We start from the raw sequence: 18,834 nt of genomic DNA, 5'->3' as shown, positions 1-18,834 counted from the left end.
AAGGGGGGGGGGGAAGAGTGGTGATAAAAGTAAGTAGCATTGCGCATATTTATGTGCGTGTGAGAAAGGCGTTTGTACCGCAGTGACCCCGGGCTCCCTGCCTCCATCGGCACAGACAATTGTCTGAGACAGTTAACAGCGCGTTGCTTCCCTTTTCTGACGTCGTGTCGTTGGTTAATTCGTCTCGCTGATTGGCTGGCATCGCGGGGCATGCTGGGATACTGGAGATCTTGGCTGTGGCTGGCTCCGTTCCCTCTCTCTCCCCGGGTGTGTGATCCGTGGCCGCCGAAGGAGCTGTCAGAGTTCCCGGGAGCAGCGCTCTCCGGAGCCGTGATCCTCCTCGTTGGCCCGCCATGGCAGGGATCATCAAGAAGCAGATCTTGAAGCACCTGTCGAGGTAAGAAAACTCGTTAGGTGGGTGAGCACCATAACTCCGTGCAGCAACCTTGCAAGGATTTTACGGGACAGCCACCTTCTCAAGAACAAAAAAATCTCCTCACAGTTACATTTGCAAGCAGATGCCGTTCTGTCTGCGGGGACTCACTCCCAAAACTGATCCTCTACGGTTCCATACAGAGGCTATTTCCTAAATCCATGTAGAAGTGGCGCTTTCAAAGCCGCGTCCAGGAATGATGCCTTCCCACTAGTAAGAGGACAGGGAACTGCAACACCCAGAGTGCATTAGATTATTAAAGAAAGCAACAGGTGTTCCGGTAACGTTACTGGCAGTAACCTCACAAGAGTCTGCCCTGGCTTCCACCCTTTTATCGCCCACACTACACTGCTCTCCCTGCAGCTACTGTTATTCCAAAACTCTTGGCGCAGACTGGATGGCTTTCCATAACTTAATGACTAGGTTGCTATCTCACAACTCTCTGAAGAGCCGGGGCTCTCAAGACGCCTGGCAGATACTGCCGCCTAACATCCTCATGCAGTTACTGCACTCTCACAACTCCGTGCAAGCTTCCCGCTTGCAACTATGTGTAGGTTTATCACCCTCTACTCTTTGGGGGCTTCACGCCCTCAGCTCCCAGCTGACTCATCATCCCTGGTAGGAGTGCGTAAAATGAGCAGATACTGCAATGTGAGTTCTTCAATTTTTTTTCACTTTTAAAAGGACACTACCCGTTATTCTCGCCCCTGGTGCAATACTTCTAATAGGAGACCCCTGGCATTTCTCAGCACAAATAAGTTACTTTGTGATAGTGAGCACATCCACTTGCATGTTTCCATTAAAATCCCTGCCTGCGCTTTCACATGCGCATCTCCCTGCAGGTTTCACACCCACAACTCCGTGCTGACTAAACACCCACTGCTCCCCCCCACAGACATGTGGAAGGGTACTTTGGTGACTTCCAAATCCAGAACCTATACAAAAAAATGCATCTCAAATCAATAGAATGTATATTGCAAATTTCTTGTCCGAATGCACAAGTTAGAATTTACTCCCTTCAAAAGTAACACTTCGTCAACCTGAACACATTTAGAAGCACCCGTTAGCCTTATTGGAGATGTAAAACAATAACACTCTATGCACATTAGCATTCAAAGATGGATGCCCAGTAAACACTCCATCTTGAAACAGTACTGAGCATACTGTGCCATTGTTGTACCATATCCAGTACGGCTGACATAATGCTTCTAAATGTGTCAGACCTTTTAGAATGGTAAAACAGTGATTCGCTTTGACAGTGCCATTCCAATTTGTCCACTCAGTTTATAAACCGTGACATCCGGGTAGCATTCTCTGGGAAGTTGCAGGGCACTTAGGGGGAAAAAAGAGTACATTTTAAAAAACGAGGATGGAAGAAAGCATATAACAAAAGGGATCGTATAAAGAGAGAAAATGGAAACCTAAACGATTGACTGGCCAACCCTGGGACTCAAGTGTACTCTTGTATTTAGATGGATGTGCACATTTGATCAGGAATTTTTTTTACCCCTCACAGGATCATACAGCCAATGGCTTAAATGGGCGTACCAGTTGCTCCATACCGTTTGTTGTCAGAGGCAGAAACAGGATGTTGATGGCAGTCTAAGATACTACTAGCAGAAAAAGGCTGATCTAAAGTCCCTTTATGTATACTTATATATCTTTTAAGCAATGTATTTCTTTAGAAACGTGGTATACAACTAAAGATGTGAGTCCCTCCAGAAAGTCCTGGCAAGGCACAATACTCATCTTCTCCCTTTGAGTTTGTCATGGAGGGTAACTAACGCCAAAACCATTGCTTACAATAGTAATCTCTGAGATTCCACGTAACAAAATATGTGTCTACTGCTTTCAGCACAGCTTAATGCAAATCCACCCTTAAACACATATTGGCTTTAACACATACTTGGCATGATAAATTATTGAGACTTACAGTCTTTGTTGTATCTTTCCATAATAAACATCTTAGACCAATGGAATCTGACACTTTTTTTCCCCCAAAGAACCAATCATGCCTATTGCTTATATCGTTGAGTGATCACTATGAGCAACCCAGTAGAATTCTACATAAACTTTCCCACAAGACAACCCTCAGGTAAACATTTACAAAACTATAAATATACACAGAATTCCAGTTGGCCAAAATATTTACCCATTCTTAAGAGGGTTTGCAAGGATTATCAAAGTGCAAATCTTCTATCCGCGGGGTTTGGCAGAGGAGGTAACTAGAGAGAGAAACTAAAACCTCCGCCTACTACAGTAATCTATTAATTTCTATGCAACAGAATTCTTGCCTATAGGCTTTAACACAGTATAACGCCAATCCACCCCTAAAGGTTATTTGCTTTAACATATGCTTTTTCATTAAATAAGTCAGACCTCCTACCTTTAGTTAGAACTTTAAATAATAACAGATTGGAATTATGGCAACTGGCATCACTTTTCAGAGTGAACCAGATACGTTTATAGTCTTTATCACCGGCATGTCACCATAACCAGGCCTCCTGTGTTGAGCATGAGTTTTTGCATAATGCAAACATCAGACAGTCATAAAATTGCAAGTATGTCCAAAATAGTTTGCAGTACCATATGCAACCGCTTCATAGAGGGCCTAAAAAGGATTACCAGAGGGTAAATCTTCTAAACTCACAGGGTTTGTCAAAGGGGTTTATCAGTATCGAACCCTTGAATGCTTCAGAAGTTTGTGAGATTTATTGAAACAAAATACTTGCTTTCAAATGTTTTTCTGTGAAACAATAAACCGTCCCTAAATGCAATTTGGATTAAATGTTCGCTTTTTTCTATAAATAATACAGGCCTAACTTTTCATAATAAACAGATCAGACCTATCACTACAACCCATAGTTTGTCATAATAAACAACTCAGTCCGGAGCATATCCTTTCCCACAAGGGAAATAGTGCTTATACAAGCTCTCTTTTCAGTGGACACACACAAATTCTGTCCAGTCAAATGCTGTACTCAAGGTAATCAACATGTGGGCTGATAAAAAGCCCCTTCTTAGCAGTGTTTCTTATAGTTCTTTTTCTATAATCTTTATGTTGCGGCATAGAGATCATGACACAGCGTTTGTAAGGTATGAGTGGTTAGACTAGCTAAGATTATGCCTGAAAGTGAGGTGAAACAGGTTGTATAAAGATGAGAAGTATTGTTGTCAAGTGGGGTAACTGGTGTTACTTTGTAATCACTAATGAAGATGTGATGCATGCCACCCCCTTAGAAAAAATACGCTAAATGCCATGAAGTTACATTTGGAAATGTAACTTCTTTATAAATAGATATGGATTGCCTTTTGCAGAAGAGAGAGGTCTAAAAGCACTTGATTAAAAAGGAGTGTGTTATGTAGCATGTGGATAATGAAGGGAAGGCGGCATTGTTTTGGCTTCTTGATTCAAGTGGTGAGAAGTGTCCAGCAGTGAGTTTGTTCATTACTAATATCAGTAGCAAGCAATAGCCGCAGGTTTTTACAGTCTTAATACAGAATATTTATTTGACCTCATAGTTGATGCAGAAGCACTGTACATATTGCACAAACAGTAGCCAACAAAGAAATGTACATGTGTACATTTAAGTCCCTTCCTTAGAAGAAGAGTATTTCGTATCATTCCATTAACACACAAAGAAAAGGTTTTTATCTTCTTTACTTACACCATTGTTGTTCTAGATGAGCATGCTTGCTCTAGAGACTTACATGTAGGCGGCTTACTAGTTATTTTTACGATTTCTTTGTAGCAGTACTTCGCCCAAGGTCATTACACAAGAACCATACGTTTTATGTCAGCGCCTGACGATGGACATTTTTTTGTTTTTAGGGACGGTGAGGTTAAGGGCTGTTTCACAGTATATTGAACCAAGGTCAGGATTCGAACCTGGTACACCAGTTCCAAGGTCGGCACCCTAGCCCTTAGTCTACATCTGCTCTTCCCTCTTTAGTAGAGAGGCCTTTAATTCTTCACCTGAAAGAAGTGTATAAAGGGCTTGTTATGAATACAGTGATAATGCTGTACCAGATTCTTGCCGCTGCCCCATGAAGGGTGTTCGTTTTGGGATCACTAGAGTGAAGAGCTCTTTGTAGATTTAATGTATGTATTCAGCTAGGTGTTCTCATTTTAATGCTATGTATTTTGGAAAATTATGACAGAATGATCTGTGCGTGATGCACACATTTCTTAGTAAGCATTTAAGTTGGGAGCTAGTTAAGTGCATGTAGCACAGGGGAGGCATTGTCTATTTTGTGTGTGAAATTAGGGCTGTTGTTGAGTTCAGAGCTACTTTTAGGGGTGTCCGGCTAAATTTTGGGAGGCCACTGAGTAGTGTGATTCCAAAGTCCATTGTAGATAGAACTAGAGGCTGGACTAACGTCTTGATTCAAAACCAAGTACTTTAGATTGTGTAAGGAAGATTAAATGTTTTAGCTATCTTTATGTCCTAGTAGAGTTCGCTAAATGGCTAGTACAAAGCCCCGTCATTTTGCTTGATTTAGTCTTCCTGATTGGATATGAGCCTTGAACAAAGCTTGAGTGAGGTGCTGTTGGTGCCTGATGTAAAGCATAAGAACTCGGGCTAGTCTTGGTTAATGTGGAGGAATTGTTTAGCTTTCACCTCCGTGAACACTTAATGCCACGTTACTGTTTCTGTGTCTTAATCTGAGCTTATTTTCGATACCGCAGAGTGTCTTTATCGTATTGATGCATTGTAAGAACTAATTATCTTAATATTTGCTAAGTGGTTGCACATATAGATTGAAAAGTATTGCCATGATGGAGCTCTGTGAGACCCAGTGAAGTACAGGTGAAGAGTAATCACGGGTATCTCTGTAACCTAAACGTCTTATTTATAGGGCAATTGCCCTCCATAGTTTTGTCATAATCAGGTGGTCGAAGAAGTGATAAGCGTCTTGAACTCAAAGACCTTAGTCTCCTATAATTGGTCTAATGACCCAATGGAGATTTTTTTCTGAGTTATGGGCAGTGTTGATGGTGCTTCCATTTTCACCTGCCATTTCTTTTAGTAGACAGTCAACATCAGTTTGCAAAGATGCTCTTTTAGCTACAGTGCACAAAAGGGGAAACACATACATGTCCAGCAATTATAGATAGCTGGAGCTTTTGCTTCAATGAGAGTAAATGTATGCCAAAATTGTGAGATGGTATTGTCGGGTGAGTAATTGTATGAAATACAAACCAAAAACAGAATTTCAGGAAGAGAAGACCAGTCTGCATAATGCTGAAGTCCTGGTCAGTATGGTGCTTTGCCCATACTTCTGAACTAAGCATATGCCCTTATTGGACACTCTAGGTGTTTTGTATGGATAATCACAGAAGGATTGAATATGTTGATCATACTGAAGTGGCAATGAAAACAGAAAGCATATTGTTTCTCCCTGCCAAATTATGTTTAGGTGACATATCAACAGGTGGTTTAGTAGCAAAACTTGGGGGTAAATAAGTCAGGAAAAAACCATAGAATTCATGATTGCTGCACAATTTTAATGCTTCTGAATGATTTTTTGTGTATCCGTGAGGTTTAAAAATGTGTAAATGTAATGGATTTTTATTAGTGAAATTTTTTGAACAATGTCGTATAGTAATATCATCATATATCACTATTATTATTATTATTATTATTATTTAAAACTGCCTGAGCAAATTCAACACTAAATGCCGAAAAGCTAAATGGTAAAGTCCTCTTTTTCGGTCCACCTGGTTTCCAGTGGAGTCAAGCATTACGTTTAAGGTTCCATGTCTTCATAATCAAATGTATCCTGAACAGCCCCTAGAAGCACAGATATAATAAAATAATAATAAATAAAAATACAATATATACACTAACTAGCAGTCTGAGAAACTTCCATTTACAGCTGTCCTGTGGATACTAGTTTCAGTTCGGCTGTTATATGTTTCAAGGTTACGTCTAGCTCATGTAACAAGAAAATCTTCACTTGGAGGAAAATATTAGCAAGTATGAGAAACTGTCAATTTCCTCTTCCTCTGCTGACTCCACATCCGGTCTGAATCTTTTCATGACCTTGTTCACAGTTCACACCAGTACGATTGTAGAAACTGCCAAACTACAACATACACACCGTGCAGAAACCTTGTAATTGCCTCCAGGCACAGGCTCCATGTTATAAGGCTTGTGGTGCTTGGGCCCCTACCAGTATTTCATGTGGAAAGCTCAAGGCTGGGGCCAGGACCTTTCACGTTGCTTACTGGCTGGACCTACGCCTGGCTCACCTATCACCAGGAACCTGCTTTGAGAAAGATTGAGCAGAGTAATCAGCATTCTAAACGGGCAGTGAGGGATCAGAGGCTAATTTGGCACCTTAGTTCTCCCTCTCACTTGTTAGATGGGACCCAAGCGTTAATAATTCAATAGAGAACATTTCTTGTATTTGATGGAAAAACTGCCTCTTTTAAATGCACTATACAAATTTCAGCTTCCCTGTCATTTTGACTTGTGTGTGTATATGTATGTGTGTGTATATATATATATATGTGTGTGTGTGTGTGTGTGTGTGTGTGTGTATATATATATGTGAACTGCCTCTTAATATTGGTAATTGGGAAATACATTTTAAATGTGCTTCTTGCAGTTCCATGTATGATATCTAATTCATTGTTGTTTTTGTATACTATTACCATAGCTGGGATCCCTCTTCAGGGCACTAAAACATAGATGTGACCACAAACCTCTGAGATCCCTTCATGTGTTTTATTCTCGCAGATATGTATTGTTCATTATATATTTCCTTTATGTTGACACCTAAACACATCTAATTTTATCGGGGTCGCAGGAGAGGGAGAAATCTAGGTACTATATATTCAGCCAATAACATTAAGAACAGGCTTGAGACACTATTCTAAGTTGTTAAGTTATTCAGCAATCATTACAGGAAGCAAAAATATTAATTAACCACAGGCCTGCTAACCCACACGGAGCCACTGTGTGTCACACTATTTTGTCTCGCTTCAAACGGTCACCCTGTAAGGAGCTAAAATCACAAGGTGGCGAGCAAGCGGAGCTGGAAACCGCTAAACCTTGGATTTCCTTCTCTTTGGAGGATGTAAGCAGTGAAGTTCATTAAGAGTTGTGAAAACACCCCACCACATCAACTGCAACCCCTGCAACGTTTTTGGTTTTTGTTTGTTTTATTTTAGGGGGAAGAGGGTCGATGGGGCAGGGGATGGGGGCACACGCCCCTCAGCATGCAGCCCCACACCCCCCTCAAGGGCATACTCCCGTCTCACGCAGCAAAATGTATTTTTAAGTTGGCAGCGCTGTAACCAATAAAGGGAGTTAGCTTAAGAAAGAATCATTATAAGTGCAAAGTTCTATGTGCCTTTAAGAAATTCAACAAACCCAGATGTGCTATAGTAATCGTTCAGAATAATAATAGTAAATGGACCTAAATACAGAAAGAAACATGAGCATATAACCCTCTCTAAATAGCAAGCAGAATGTCTCTAAACTCTATCTGGTTGTCGTAATGCATGTCTTTTTTATGATACTCTAGACAAAGCACACCATTTTTATAGAACAATTTTATGTAAATAGGTAATACTGAACTGTGGGTTACACCGCACCAATCAAACTATAAATTCATTTAGCACCTATTTCCGTGTGGTTTCTTTTGGCTAACAGTGCACATAATTTATTTCAGAGAAAAAATCACGTGTTGTAATTACGAAAACATGAACAAACACAATACGCTGCTTTTGCACATAAATAAATCTGCATATTTACGGAGGCTTGGCTATAGCCTCGATTGTTGCAACATTAGGAACAGCCTTTCCATGGGAAGGTAATGAAATATTATTTAGTTAGATGCAAGTAGATATCTTGGTTTGCAGCTGAATTAAAATTATTTTCTAAAACCGAATGAGACCATGAACCTGCAGGGCTCGTCTACACAAATAACCAATCACACTTGTAAATGGTGCAGCCGAGTGTGGGCTGTTAATTAAAGCAAACCTTAAGGAAGCAAAATATTTTAAATATGAAAATATACTCCCATACATACAGAAATAACACTGGTAGGTTTTTCAGCATCTGTTGTGTCATCCTTGATGTAATTTAACATGTTATGAATGATGTAATATGTGAGGTCATGAGGAGTGCGAGACGGGGGTGCAAGTAATAAATATTTATCTCAGTAAAATATAACTGGTGAATTTCACAATAGTTTTTATATTATTACAAGGCCCAACTATAACATCACTTTAACCTTTTTTTTTTTTTTTTTTTTTTTTTTTAATATCTATCTATCTATATATACCTATATAAAAAAGCATCCGCCTTTACAATGACAAATGTTTTGTTACGGTACAGTGATGTAAGAAATGCATCGTGAAGGTCAACAGATTGTTTTACATGCATTGTCAACATATACTTTGTGAACGCCTGCATTGCAAAGTCTGGTATTGGTTCCCTTGTCCATTTTCTAAATTTCAAACTGATCTTTGTTTCTATACTTTGGTTGTAAAGTATTATGTCAGATAGTTCGGCACGTTAATTGCTTGCCCCGAAATATCTACTGCGCTGGAGGTCAGTACCTTGAGGTCAGTACTTTGAACTATGCCACAGCCAACTCAGTTTTCTCTCATTCCAAGATTAGTAAAAGTAAAGCCATTATGTTGGGTAATAGTAGCCTCTGTTATTTACAGCACTAAACATGAAGTGATAGCTAATAACTAAGTGTATTTATCTAACTTTATTATTGAAAATTCGACCTCGAGTTTTAACAACTAAGAAGCAAAATAGTCTCATCTGAAAATTTGGTTGGAGCCCCGCATACTGCTGGTGTGCCGACAAATTTTACCTATAAGGCGTATGTCTGGTTTTTTTTTTCTCTATAGTCTGAGTAACGATTCCTGTACTGCTCCTTGTAAGGTTACGCTATGTTGTTTTCCTGTATCCTGTTTGCTTGGTGTGTCTCCTGTTTATTCTTCTTTCAATTCTGTCCTGGCAATTCTCCACCTGAGGTATCTGAGCCTCTCATGCTTTACTTTAACATCCCAGTCCAAATAGCTATGAAGTGGCCCTGTGTTGTATGTGCTGCTTTCAGCCAGGCCTGAATGTTTGTCACCAGGAAAGGGCGGAAAAAGAAGCACGACCAGAATCATAGCTTGGCGAGCACAGGGGAAAAGGCCATCGAGTGGTTTCTGCACACTCGCCGTAGAGAATGAAGTCTGTGTCTTTATTCCTCAATGAACTAATGTATTCATATCCCATATCTTTACTACAGGAGAGCTTATCTGGTATAGATTAATGACCACCACTAGCCACGTTAGCATTACTATTCCTGACAAATTGTTTTTAACATGGATACGTTCCAAAGTATTTCTGGACTTACTGACATTGTTATGAAGTTATTCCCTGTTTGGAAAATACCATTAATGGTACGTGGTAACGAGAGATATAGGGGACATCTGAGAGTCAAGCTGATTGTCATAAAATACGATTTACCATTTAGATAGAAGGTGTAGACCAAGACCAACTATGAGATCCTTTTTGTGGTCTTATTGAGGTAGCTTTAGCAGCTGCTTTATAATAAAAGTCGAATCTGTTCGCTGAAATCGCCTCAGTGGACCATGTCTTTTGCATCCGGTGGTGATCTGTGGAGTCAGTATCTGGTTAATGCAAGCTACAGGCAGACTCAATTTAATAAAGGGACCTATGTTTAGAAGCTGCTTCAGCTAATGCATTCAGGCGTCTATGAAGCAATTCAGCAGGATCTAATCGGATTTTCAAGCGTCCTAAATGCAACTCTACTTTGAATGGGCATTAAAAAGTTCATGAAAACAGCCAAATTATGGAGTTGGATAAAGGATAGACTATACAAAAGCTAATATTAATATAGTGAATAATTGTTTTGCGAACGAGTAAACAAACGTGAGTGCAAAAGATCGTAGAAAATCAGGCTGGACATCATTTTTAAAATACCAGCTTTGAGAATCTGCATACAAACATCTTTCACCCTTAATTTCTCGATGTATAATGTTTACTATCAGTCCTAGTTTTTAAATGTTCTATATTCTCGTGAACCAAGAAGAAGCAATAAACTCTTATGATTTATACAGGGGAGTTTGAGACCCTCGACAGGGCCTGATGTCTCCTCTGGAGGCCTACTCGAATCACTTGAACCTGTATTTGTCAGCTGTCCTCCTTTCTCCATTTGTTTAACCCTTATGTTATTTAATGATGTGTTTGCCAATGGTTCCCTGTGATTGCCTACGCTGAGTACTGCATCATCTAACATTTGCTGTACTGTTAATAATTTAGAGTGCAAATCATGCCCTACATTTGAAATTGTTTCCCTTCATTTAGTTTACCATAAACTTATAATAAACTACTTGAATAAGTAAGTCAAGTTTGTTACATGCACACTGCCACTTGCTGGTTCCCACACGCAAAGTGAAATTGGCTAAAATTGCAGGACTGGCTGACAGTCGTACACTGTATGTATGTATGCAGTTTCTTGTAGCTGAAGATCCGAGTTCTGGTCGCCCTACAGTTACCAGTGCTGCCTTCTGGTTGGTTTTGCTTCCACAGAAAGAACAACGAGACAAAAAAGTAAGCTTTTAATGGGTGTGGGCATTAACTGACGATAGCAGCCCAGTGGAAGGTTAAACTGAACTGTCATTGTTACTACTGGGTGGGGCTAATGGAAGGCAGTGGGACCGGTTCCCGGATCCGGTGAGGGGATTAAGTAGAAATAACTTCCCCCCAGGAGGATTGGCGTTTAATACTGCAGCAAAGGTGCAATGGCATGAACATGAAAAGAGATCAATATATATTAAACTTGCAGGAAGAGCTCGCCCTATCAGGTTCAAATGAACCAGAGAGACATTCAGGAGAAATTTTAAAATCAAAGAGAAACGTTCGCTTGAAACTGCTCATATGTGCTGCCGTTTCCTAGATTGTGCCTTAGAAGTAGTGAATACCAAAACCAGACGTATTGCTGTAAACTATCACTTGTGCTTAAATTTGCACTGGTAGAGTTGAGGGAGAGCTCTTTGCAATAATCTTTTGGAGCACAAGAGGGATTTTGGTGACATCTTTTGAGAGGACCTTGTGCCCTTCTACAGGGAGTGCAGAATTATTAGGCAAATGAGTATTTTGACCACATCATCCTCTTTATGCATGTTGTCTTACTCCAAGCTGTATAGGCTCGAAAGCCTACTACCAATTAAGCATATTAGGTGATGTGCATCTCTGTAATGAGAAGGGGTGTGGTCTAATGACATCAACACCCTATATCAGGTGTGCATAATTATTAGGCAACTTCCTTTCCTTTGGCAAAATGGGTCAAAAGAAGGACTTGACAGGCTCAGAAAAGTCAAAAATAGTGAGATATCTTGCAGAGGGATGCAGCACTCTTAAAATTGCAAAGCTTCTGTAGCGTGATCATCGAACAATCAAGCGTTTCATTCAAAATAGTCAACAGGGTTGCATAAAGCGTGTGGAAAAACCAAGGCGCAAAATAACTGCCCATGAACTGAGAAAAGTCAAGCGTGCAGCTGCCACGATGCCACTTGCCACCAGTTTGGCCTTATTTCAGAGCTGCAACATCACTGGAGTGGCCAAAAGCACAAGGTGTGCAATACTCAGAGACATGGCCAAGGTAAGAAAGGCTGAAAGACGACCACCACTGAACAAGACACACAAGCTGAAACGTCAAGACTGGGCCAAGAAATATCTCAAAGACTGATTTTTCTATGGTTTTATGGACTGATGAAATGAGAGTGAGTCTTGATGGGCCAGATGGATGGGCCCGTGGCTGGATTGGTAAAGGGCAGAGAGCTCCAGTCCGACTCAGATGCCAGCAAGGTGGAGGTGGAGTACTGGTTTGGGCTGGTATCATCAAAGATGAGCTTGTGGGGCCTTTTCGGGTTGAGGATGGAGTCAAGCTCAACTCCCAGTCCTACTGCCAGTTCCTGGAAGACACCTTCTTCAAGCAGTGGTACAGGAAGAAGTCTGCATCCTTCAAGAAAAACATGATTTTCATGCAGGACAGTGCTCCATCACACGCGTCCAAGTACTCCACAGCGTGGCTGGCAAGAAAGGGTATAAAAGAAGGAAATCTAATGACATGGCCTCCTTGTTCACCTGATCTGAACCCCATTGAGAACCTGTGGTCCATCATCAAATGTGAGATTTACAAGGAGGGAAAACAGTACACCTCTCTGAACAGTGTCTGGGAGGCTGTGGTTGCTGCTGCACGCAATGTTGATGGTGAACAGATCAAAACACTGACAGAATCCATTAATGGCAGGCTTTTGAGTGTCCTTGCAAAGAAAGGTGGCTATATTGGTCACTGATTTTTTTTTTGTTTTGTTTTTGAATGTCAGAAATGTATATTTGTGAATGTTGAGATGTTATATTGGTTTCACTGGTAATAATAAATAATTGAAATGGGTATATATATTTTTTTGTTGAGTTGCCTAATAATTATGCACAGTAATAGTCACCTGCACACACAGATATCCCCCTAACATAGCTAAAACTAAAAACAAACTAAAAACTACTTCCAAAAATATTCAGCTTTGATATTAATGAGTTTTTTGGGTTCATTGAGAACATGGTTGTTGTTCAATAATAAAATTAATCCTCAAAAATAGAACGTGCCTAATAATTCTGCACTCCCTGTAGCTCCGGGCTTAGAACCGTCACTGCCTCTGTCCCCAGTTCTGGTCTGATTACTGTGAAGTCCATTATGAGGGGAGGATCGCTCTGTAGGTTATGGGGTGAAATGTCGAGAAGCCCAATAAATGCGGATCTTTCGCAGGCATTACCATATATTACTCATAAAACACTTAAACTGCTTAGCTCCTATGAAACCCTCTTGGTATGTGGGTTACTGACCATCTATGACCCTCAGGTGGGTTGTGAAACTGACTGCGCGCTCATATCAGGCAACCCCGAGGCGTTCACAGTGATTACGAGATTACTGGAAGGAAAATGATTACGGAGCGAATAAAATATCCGTTTTTACCGTTTGAGGAGATTGGTGCCAGTGGCTGTTAGCTGATAGGGCCTCCGCCCAAATTGACAGTGGGCCAATAGGAGCGTCCCAGCTTGAGACATCGGGGCTTCTCTCTGAGTGGTTCTCAATATCCAGTTCCAGGGAGGTGTCTCCTTGGTTTGGACCTCATATGCGGAAGATACCCCCCGCTAAGGCTCATTGGTACTGCCAGTACCTGTTGCACTGGTACAGCCTCTCCTGGAGGTGGCGGAAGGGGAGGTCAATATTTGTGCCAAGATGCCAGAGTTAGCTCCTTATGGTAACTTTTGCCTCTGCCAGACACTAGCCACGTTGGGACAGCAGGCAGTGTGTGCAGTTATCAGTTAAATATTGGATTCGTTTTCGGTCTGTTCCCTCTTCTGGTGCTGATTTATCAGAATGTGACCCACCATGATGGCATACTGCGTCAGTCGTCGCGGGCCCTACTGAGGTCCCCTACTGAAGGACATGGCGAAGGGATTAAGACGAACCCAGGAGGGCCGTAGCCCAGAATGGACCCCGTTTGTTCATCCTTAGTAAGCACCTCCCTAGGACTGAGCCGTCCATAGAGCAGTGGGCGGTGTAAACCGTATCTCTTACCAGGGGCGTCCCTGTCTTTGTCCTGGGGCTGTGGTCTGCCGCGGTGGGCATCCTAGCTCCAAGGTGTCGACTCATTCTGTTGTGTCTGCTTTTCACCCCCGCCCACACGATACAGGATTCCTAACATACTTTCCTTCTCACGTGCCTGCCGAGGACCTCATTTCATCAGAACGCCAGGGATAAAGTGCTGAGCCTTTTAAAAGCTGATGACCTCACAAGCGAGGTTTAAATCGGCCCTACTCCCTGCCCCCTAGACCCTCCACAATGTCTTATTTACTCCTGCGCGACCAGGACAATGGGCAAGGCATTGAAAGCAAAGAAAATAAACAAGGGTGTTAGAGTCCTGCTATTTCTCTGTTCTCTCTGCAGTATTTATGCGAAAATTAAATTAAAATGTTAGGAATGCTAGAATCCCTATATGTTCACTTATGAGCTCTGAGATGAGGGTAGCAAGTGCCGTGTCGGGTGTTACGCAGGTCCAGCTAGGGAAAGTAACTGCTACCCCTGGCGACTCCCAATGGCCGTTCATGTTGGTGTGTCCACTCAAGGGCGAGGAGAGGCAGAGCTTAGACTTAGTGTGCTTTGTCTGCTGTGGGAAATGCAAGCCTCAGTCACTGTTATTCACTCATGTTCTGTTTGCCGGTATTTCTGCTGCTGGTATTTCTGCTGCTGGGAGTGAGTGGGCTGCCAGTTTTTAACCACGTAGTAGTTTTTAGGTCTCGCCTGCGACAAAGTGTATGCCCTCGTTTGTTAAAGATATTGTGTATAAAAAAGCCATTGGCAACCCGTCCATTGCTTAGCATTCTCTGTGTTCATTGTCACTCTTATTTGCTGCCTTCTAATTGGCCAGCACCTGCTGGCTTCGCTTCCTTCTTTCAGCTTTGGCATTGAGCATATATGCTGTCCTTTAGCTGATCGCGCTGTGATTGATGTACTACTTTTATTCTTCCCTGTCCTCCTTGTTGAACCCCTTGTGTTTTGTAGCTATGTTTCTCTATGCCACGCACTCTTCAAAGAATCACTTGTCTCCTTTGAAATAGATGTTTATTCTGACAACCAACAGGTGTTATTTGCATCCATATGTATTTTCACTAAGACATGGCTGTAATTGCTTTCTTCATATAAAATACAGTTTTGCCAGATTAGATTTTTTCCTTTTTCACGCCTGGGGAGATTAACTGATTGCTCAGAATCACAGGGATGTTGTGCCAAGACATAATAAACATTGGCAAAGCCAGTAGGTCTCTCCTTTGAGACTGTTGCTTCTGTCATGCCTTTTGTTCATGCTGTGCAGCGTGGGCATTGCCGACTTTGGCACTGATTTGTAGCCATGCTCTAGAGCAGTGTGGCTGCTGTGCAGCATGGCTAAAATTAATAGTGAAAAAATAACTATAATGCACCCAGTGTTGGTACACTTTTAAATAAAAAAGCACACTAGCCTTGGTTGCATCAGAACCCTTTTTCAAATGTAGTTTTAGTCACTCTGCATGTCATCCTCGTTGCGGTACAGTATGGCTATAAAACATCGTCAAACCCAATAGTACGAGACCTGCTGGCTTTGTCAGTGCTTGTTTATTGATGTAATTGTTACCAGTGACCTACCTACGCGAGGTCCCAAAGTTATCACTGTGCGCAGCGTGAGGTCGCCGGGTTATCACTGTGTGTATTTATGACATTGTTAAAGTTTCTAGTTTTGTTTATTTTTGGTGTAGACTGGTTTTCTTTTATCAATAAATAGGTGTGGCTAGTGAACGAAGTCCGTAAGCGGCCTGTCGCCTGGTGCTATGCACAGTATTCTTCTCCAGCAAACGTGACTGGTGTTCTCCAGGGTCCCACAGAGCAGGCATTTCTTGGGGCAAGTTCAAAAAGAAACCAATGTACACAGACGAGTCCCAAACACGATTATTTTGTATGACAAAGTAAGATATATTGACATTCTGACTTTTCCCTAATTCACTACCAACCTAATGGAGCACCACCATGTCTCGTAATTTGATTTTGTGGTACAATCCATCCGTAAAGGGCTGCAGGGGGTTGTGCTTACGCATGTACAAAGGCAGTCTGACCCCAGTGCTGATTAAGTGAAAGCCAATAGCTACGTTTTAGGGAGACGGGTGTTGAAAGGTTGCAGATGCTGTCACTGGATGACCCCTATATATATATATATATATATATATATATATATATATATATACATACACACACACACACAGACCCCACCCCCCCCCCAAACACAGGTGTCACCGGTCAGGTGACCCTGCCAATAAAAAGAGCCAGGCGCATCCCATACTGTGTGTAGGTGTCACCTCGTTTAGTAGCATGGGGGCCTAGGGTCCCCAACACTACAATGGAGATGAGTAGGTCCGACCGCTAATGGGCACTGGCAGCAACTTCAACGTTGTTCCAAGGGGGAAGAGTAGCCTGTGCCTAAGGCACCCCTGCATGTGCTGCCAGCATGACGGCCATGAATAGCGAGAACACCATCCAGCTTACTGGCCCTGCAGTTGCCGGCCTGCTGCAACCCCAATAAAGCACTAGTGGTCCAGAGAAGTGCCCGCTGACCTATCGTGCGTGAGGTGAGCCCTGCAGATATCAGCATGACACCGCGACGACGGGAGAAAAAAACAGGGGGTGAAAGACTGGAAGGCGACACTGTGCCTAAAGTGACTACTCGCTCCCCCGAGGGGTTGCGCACCATACCTCCTCCCCGCTGGTAAAGGGAGACAAGGCGGCAAGTGAAAAGCACGCCAACTGCCTGCTGAGACGGCAGGAGGGAGGAGCGTGGGGTCAGCACTGCCGCATGAAGTTGTTGTGGGCGGATGGCCCAGCCAAGACTCCCGAAAAGTAAGGACGTGCGCGGTGGGAGAGGAATCAGGACACGCTGCATCAGGCACAAGGCACCGCAGCTGCACGGCAATGCCTCGCCTACCCCAGCAACACCCAGAACACAGCCCGTGAGGGCTAGCACATCCCACAGCACTGCTGCGGTCGTGAGGTGAGAAGCGCGATTGTTGCAGACACGCACCTACCAACTTGTAAAGCACCCAGGGCTACCCTTCCCGCCCCTCCCCCCCCCCCCCCTCCAGCAAGCAACGAACATGCAAAAGGCTCCCGCAGCGCTAGCAAGACTGCGGGCGCCACAAAGAGGAAGCCGTGACGGTGCTGACACGCACCAACCAAGTGAAGTGCCCAAGGCCACCAGGACACTGGTGTGACGGCACTGTCACGCACCAATGTAAAGAATAAGTAAAGTGCCCGGGGCTGGGTCACCCCCGCCCCCCCACCCTCTGCCACGCATCGAGAGGGAAAAAAATGTGAACTGGCCAGAGGTTCCCCACAGGTGATAAGTGCCTGCCTCTTCACACGAGGCTGTGTCTTTCTTTTTTTTTTTTTTTTTTTTTTTTTTTTTTTAAAGGAAGGAGAAAGAAAAGTAAAATGGCACTTCCGGACACCAGTAAAAGCCCCTACCAGTCTGAAGACCTGCTTCCAGCCAGCATGGCTCCTCACCGGCATCTCTTTGGGGCATTGAGACCCGGTAGGAGGAAAGACTGTTTCTGGACTATGAAACAGTGCCGCAGTGACATCCAGTGGCCAAAGAAATGTACTGCACCCCTTTCTGTGTTAAAAGGGAAACAAGCATTGGTGAAAGCAAATTGACAGCAGCACCCCCAGACAGTGACTGCGCCAGAGCAGCAGCGCGCCCACGGACTGAAAAATAGGAAGTGACGTGTGCAACTGTTGCACAGTGAGGAAGAGAAGGCTGCAGCTGCCCCAGACAAGCAGCAAAAGTAGGTAGCGGATGCAAGTGCCACGTGAGGCAGGAGGAAAGTGCGCATGGCCTGCGCAGCCCCTGGTGGCCATCCGCTGCCACCGCCGAAAGACCGCCACAAGTGCCCTGCACTGACAAAAATCACCGCAATACACGAGATGGACACGACAGGCTTCAGCAAAGGACGCCTAGAAATAAGAGTCAGAGGTGCGCAGATAGCTGCGCCACCGATAATGACAATACAGGCAGGAGCCCGAGAAGATGGACAGAGCACCCGAGAACGTGACAAAACTCCCGGGACAAGAGGCCCTGCCGGCCAGCCACACAGCAACAGAAGATGGCCACTGCTGATCCATCGTTGACCAGGTCAGCCAAACTGGCCAAGCAGATGGAGGCAGGAGCGAGCGATGCGACAGCGCAGTCTCGAGGCGCAAGAGTGGCGCCCTCAAGAGAAGACTTGGAGGAAGAGGTTGGTGACCTTCCAGTCAGGGAGCGGTCCACCAAGAAGATCCTGGAACGGACCAGACCGGGGAGAGGTCGGCCAGAAGAGCAGATCAAGTCCTACCTGCAGGACTCTGCCTGCAAGAGGCTGCAACAGAGCAAGATGCACCAGCAGAGGTGCAGAGAAAGGTCCATGTGACGCAGCATGCAACTTGTGGCTCAATGCCACACCGAGGAGGAAAGAGAAGAAGAGTAGTGTGACAGACCTGTCACACCACAAATCAACTCCATCACAGGTGCGCAAGTGGAAGGAAGAAGAGCGACACAACTGAGGACTCATGCGAGCAGATAGGAAGGTATCCATCAGCACAAGACAGCCAACGGGGTGAGCAAACATCACTGGACACAGCTGCTCTGGTGGACCCCCACGCTTCTCAGTGTGACCGTCCTGCCACTTGTCACTGGCTGTTTGGCTGAGATGGTATCGGTGTCGCCAGCTGCACAGGCCAGACAAGACCCACCAGTGGCCACGAAGTCCCTCAAGTGATCGTTCCGCAGGCAAAGA

At 43.6% G+C, this 18,834-nt stretch overlaps 1 protein-coding gene across 3 annotated transcripts in view; it reads left to right on the top strand.

Annotated features, from left to right (window-relative positions):
- The first annotated feature begins 219 nt into the window (after positions 1–219).
- BLTP3A (bridge-like lipid transfer protein family member 3A) overlaps positions 220–18,834 on the top strand; it is a 286,049-nt gene continuing 267,434 nt past the window's right edge. For all 3 annotated transcript variants that reach the window (XM_069238827.1, XM_069238826.1, XM_069238825.1), the window contains exon 1: positions 220–397. In XM_069238827.1, the coding sequence (XP_069094928.1) occupies positions 354–397 (44 nt within the window). In that variant the 5' untranslated portion in view covers positions 220–353. The remainder of the gene's footprint in view (positions 398–18,834) is intronic.

The sequence above is a fragment of the Pleurodeles waltl genome, chromosome 6, assembly GCF_031143425.1.
Source record: "Pleurodeles waltl isolate 20211129_DDA chromosome 6, aPleWal1.hap1.20221129, whole genome shotgun sequence".
Classification (NCBI taxonomy): domain Eukaryota; kingdom Metazoa; phylum Chordata; class Amphibia; order Caudata; family Salamandridae; genus Pleurodeles; species Pleurodeles waltl.
The sequence above is the reverse complement of the archived record's forward strand: the minus strand, read 5'-3'. Positions and strand labels throughout refer to the sequence as shown.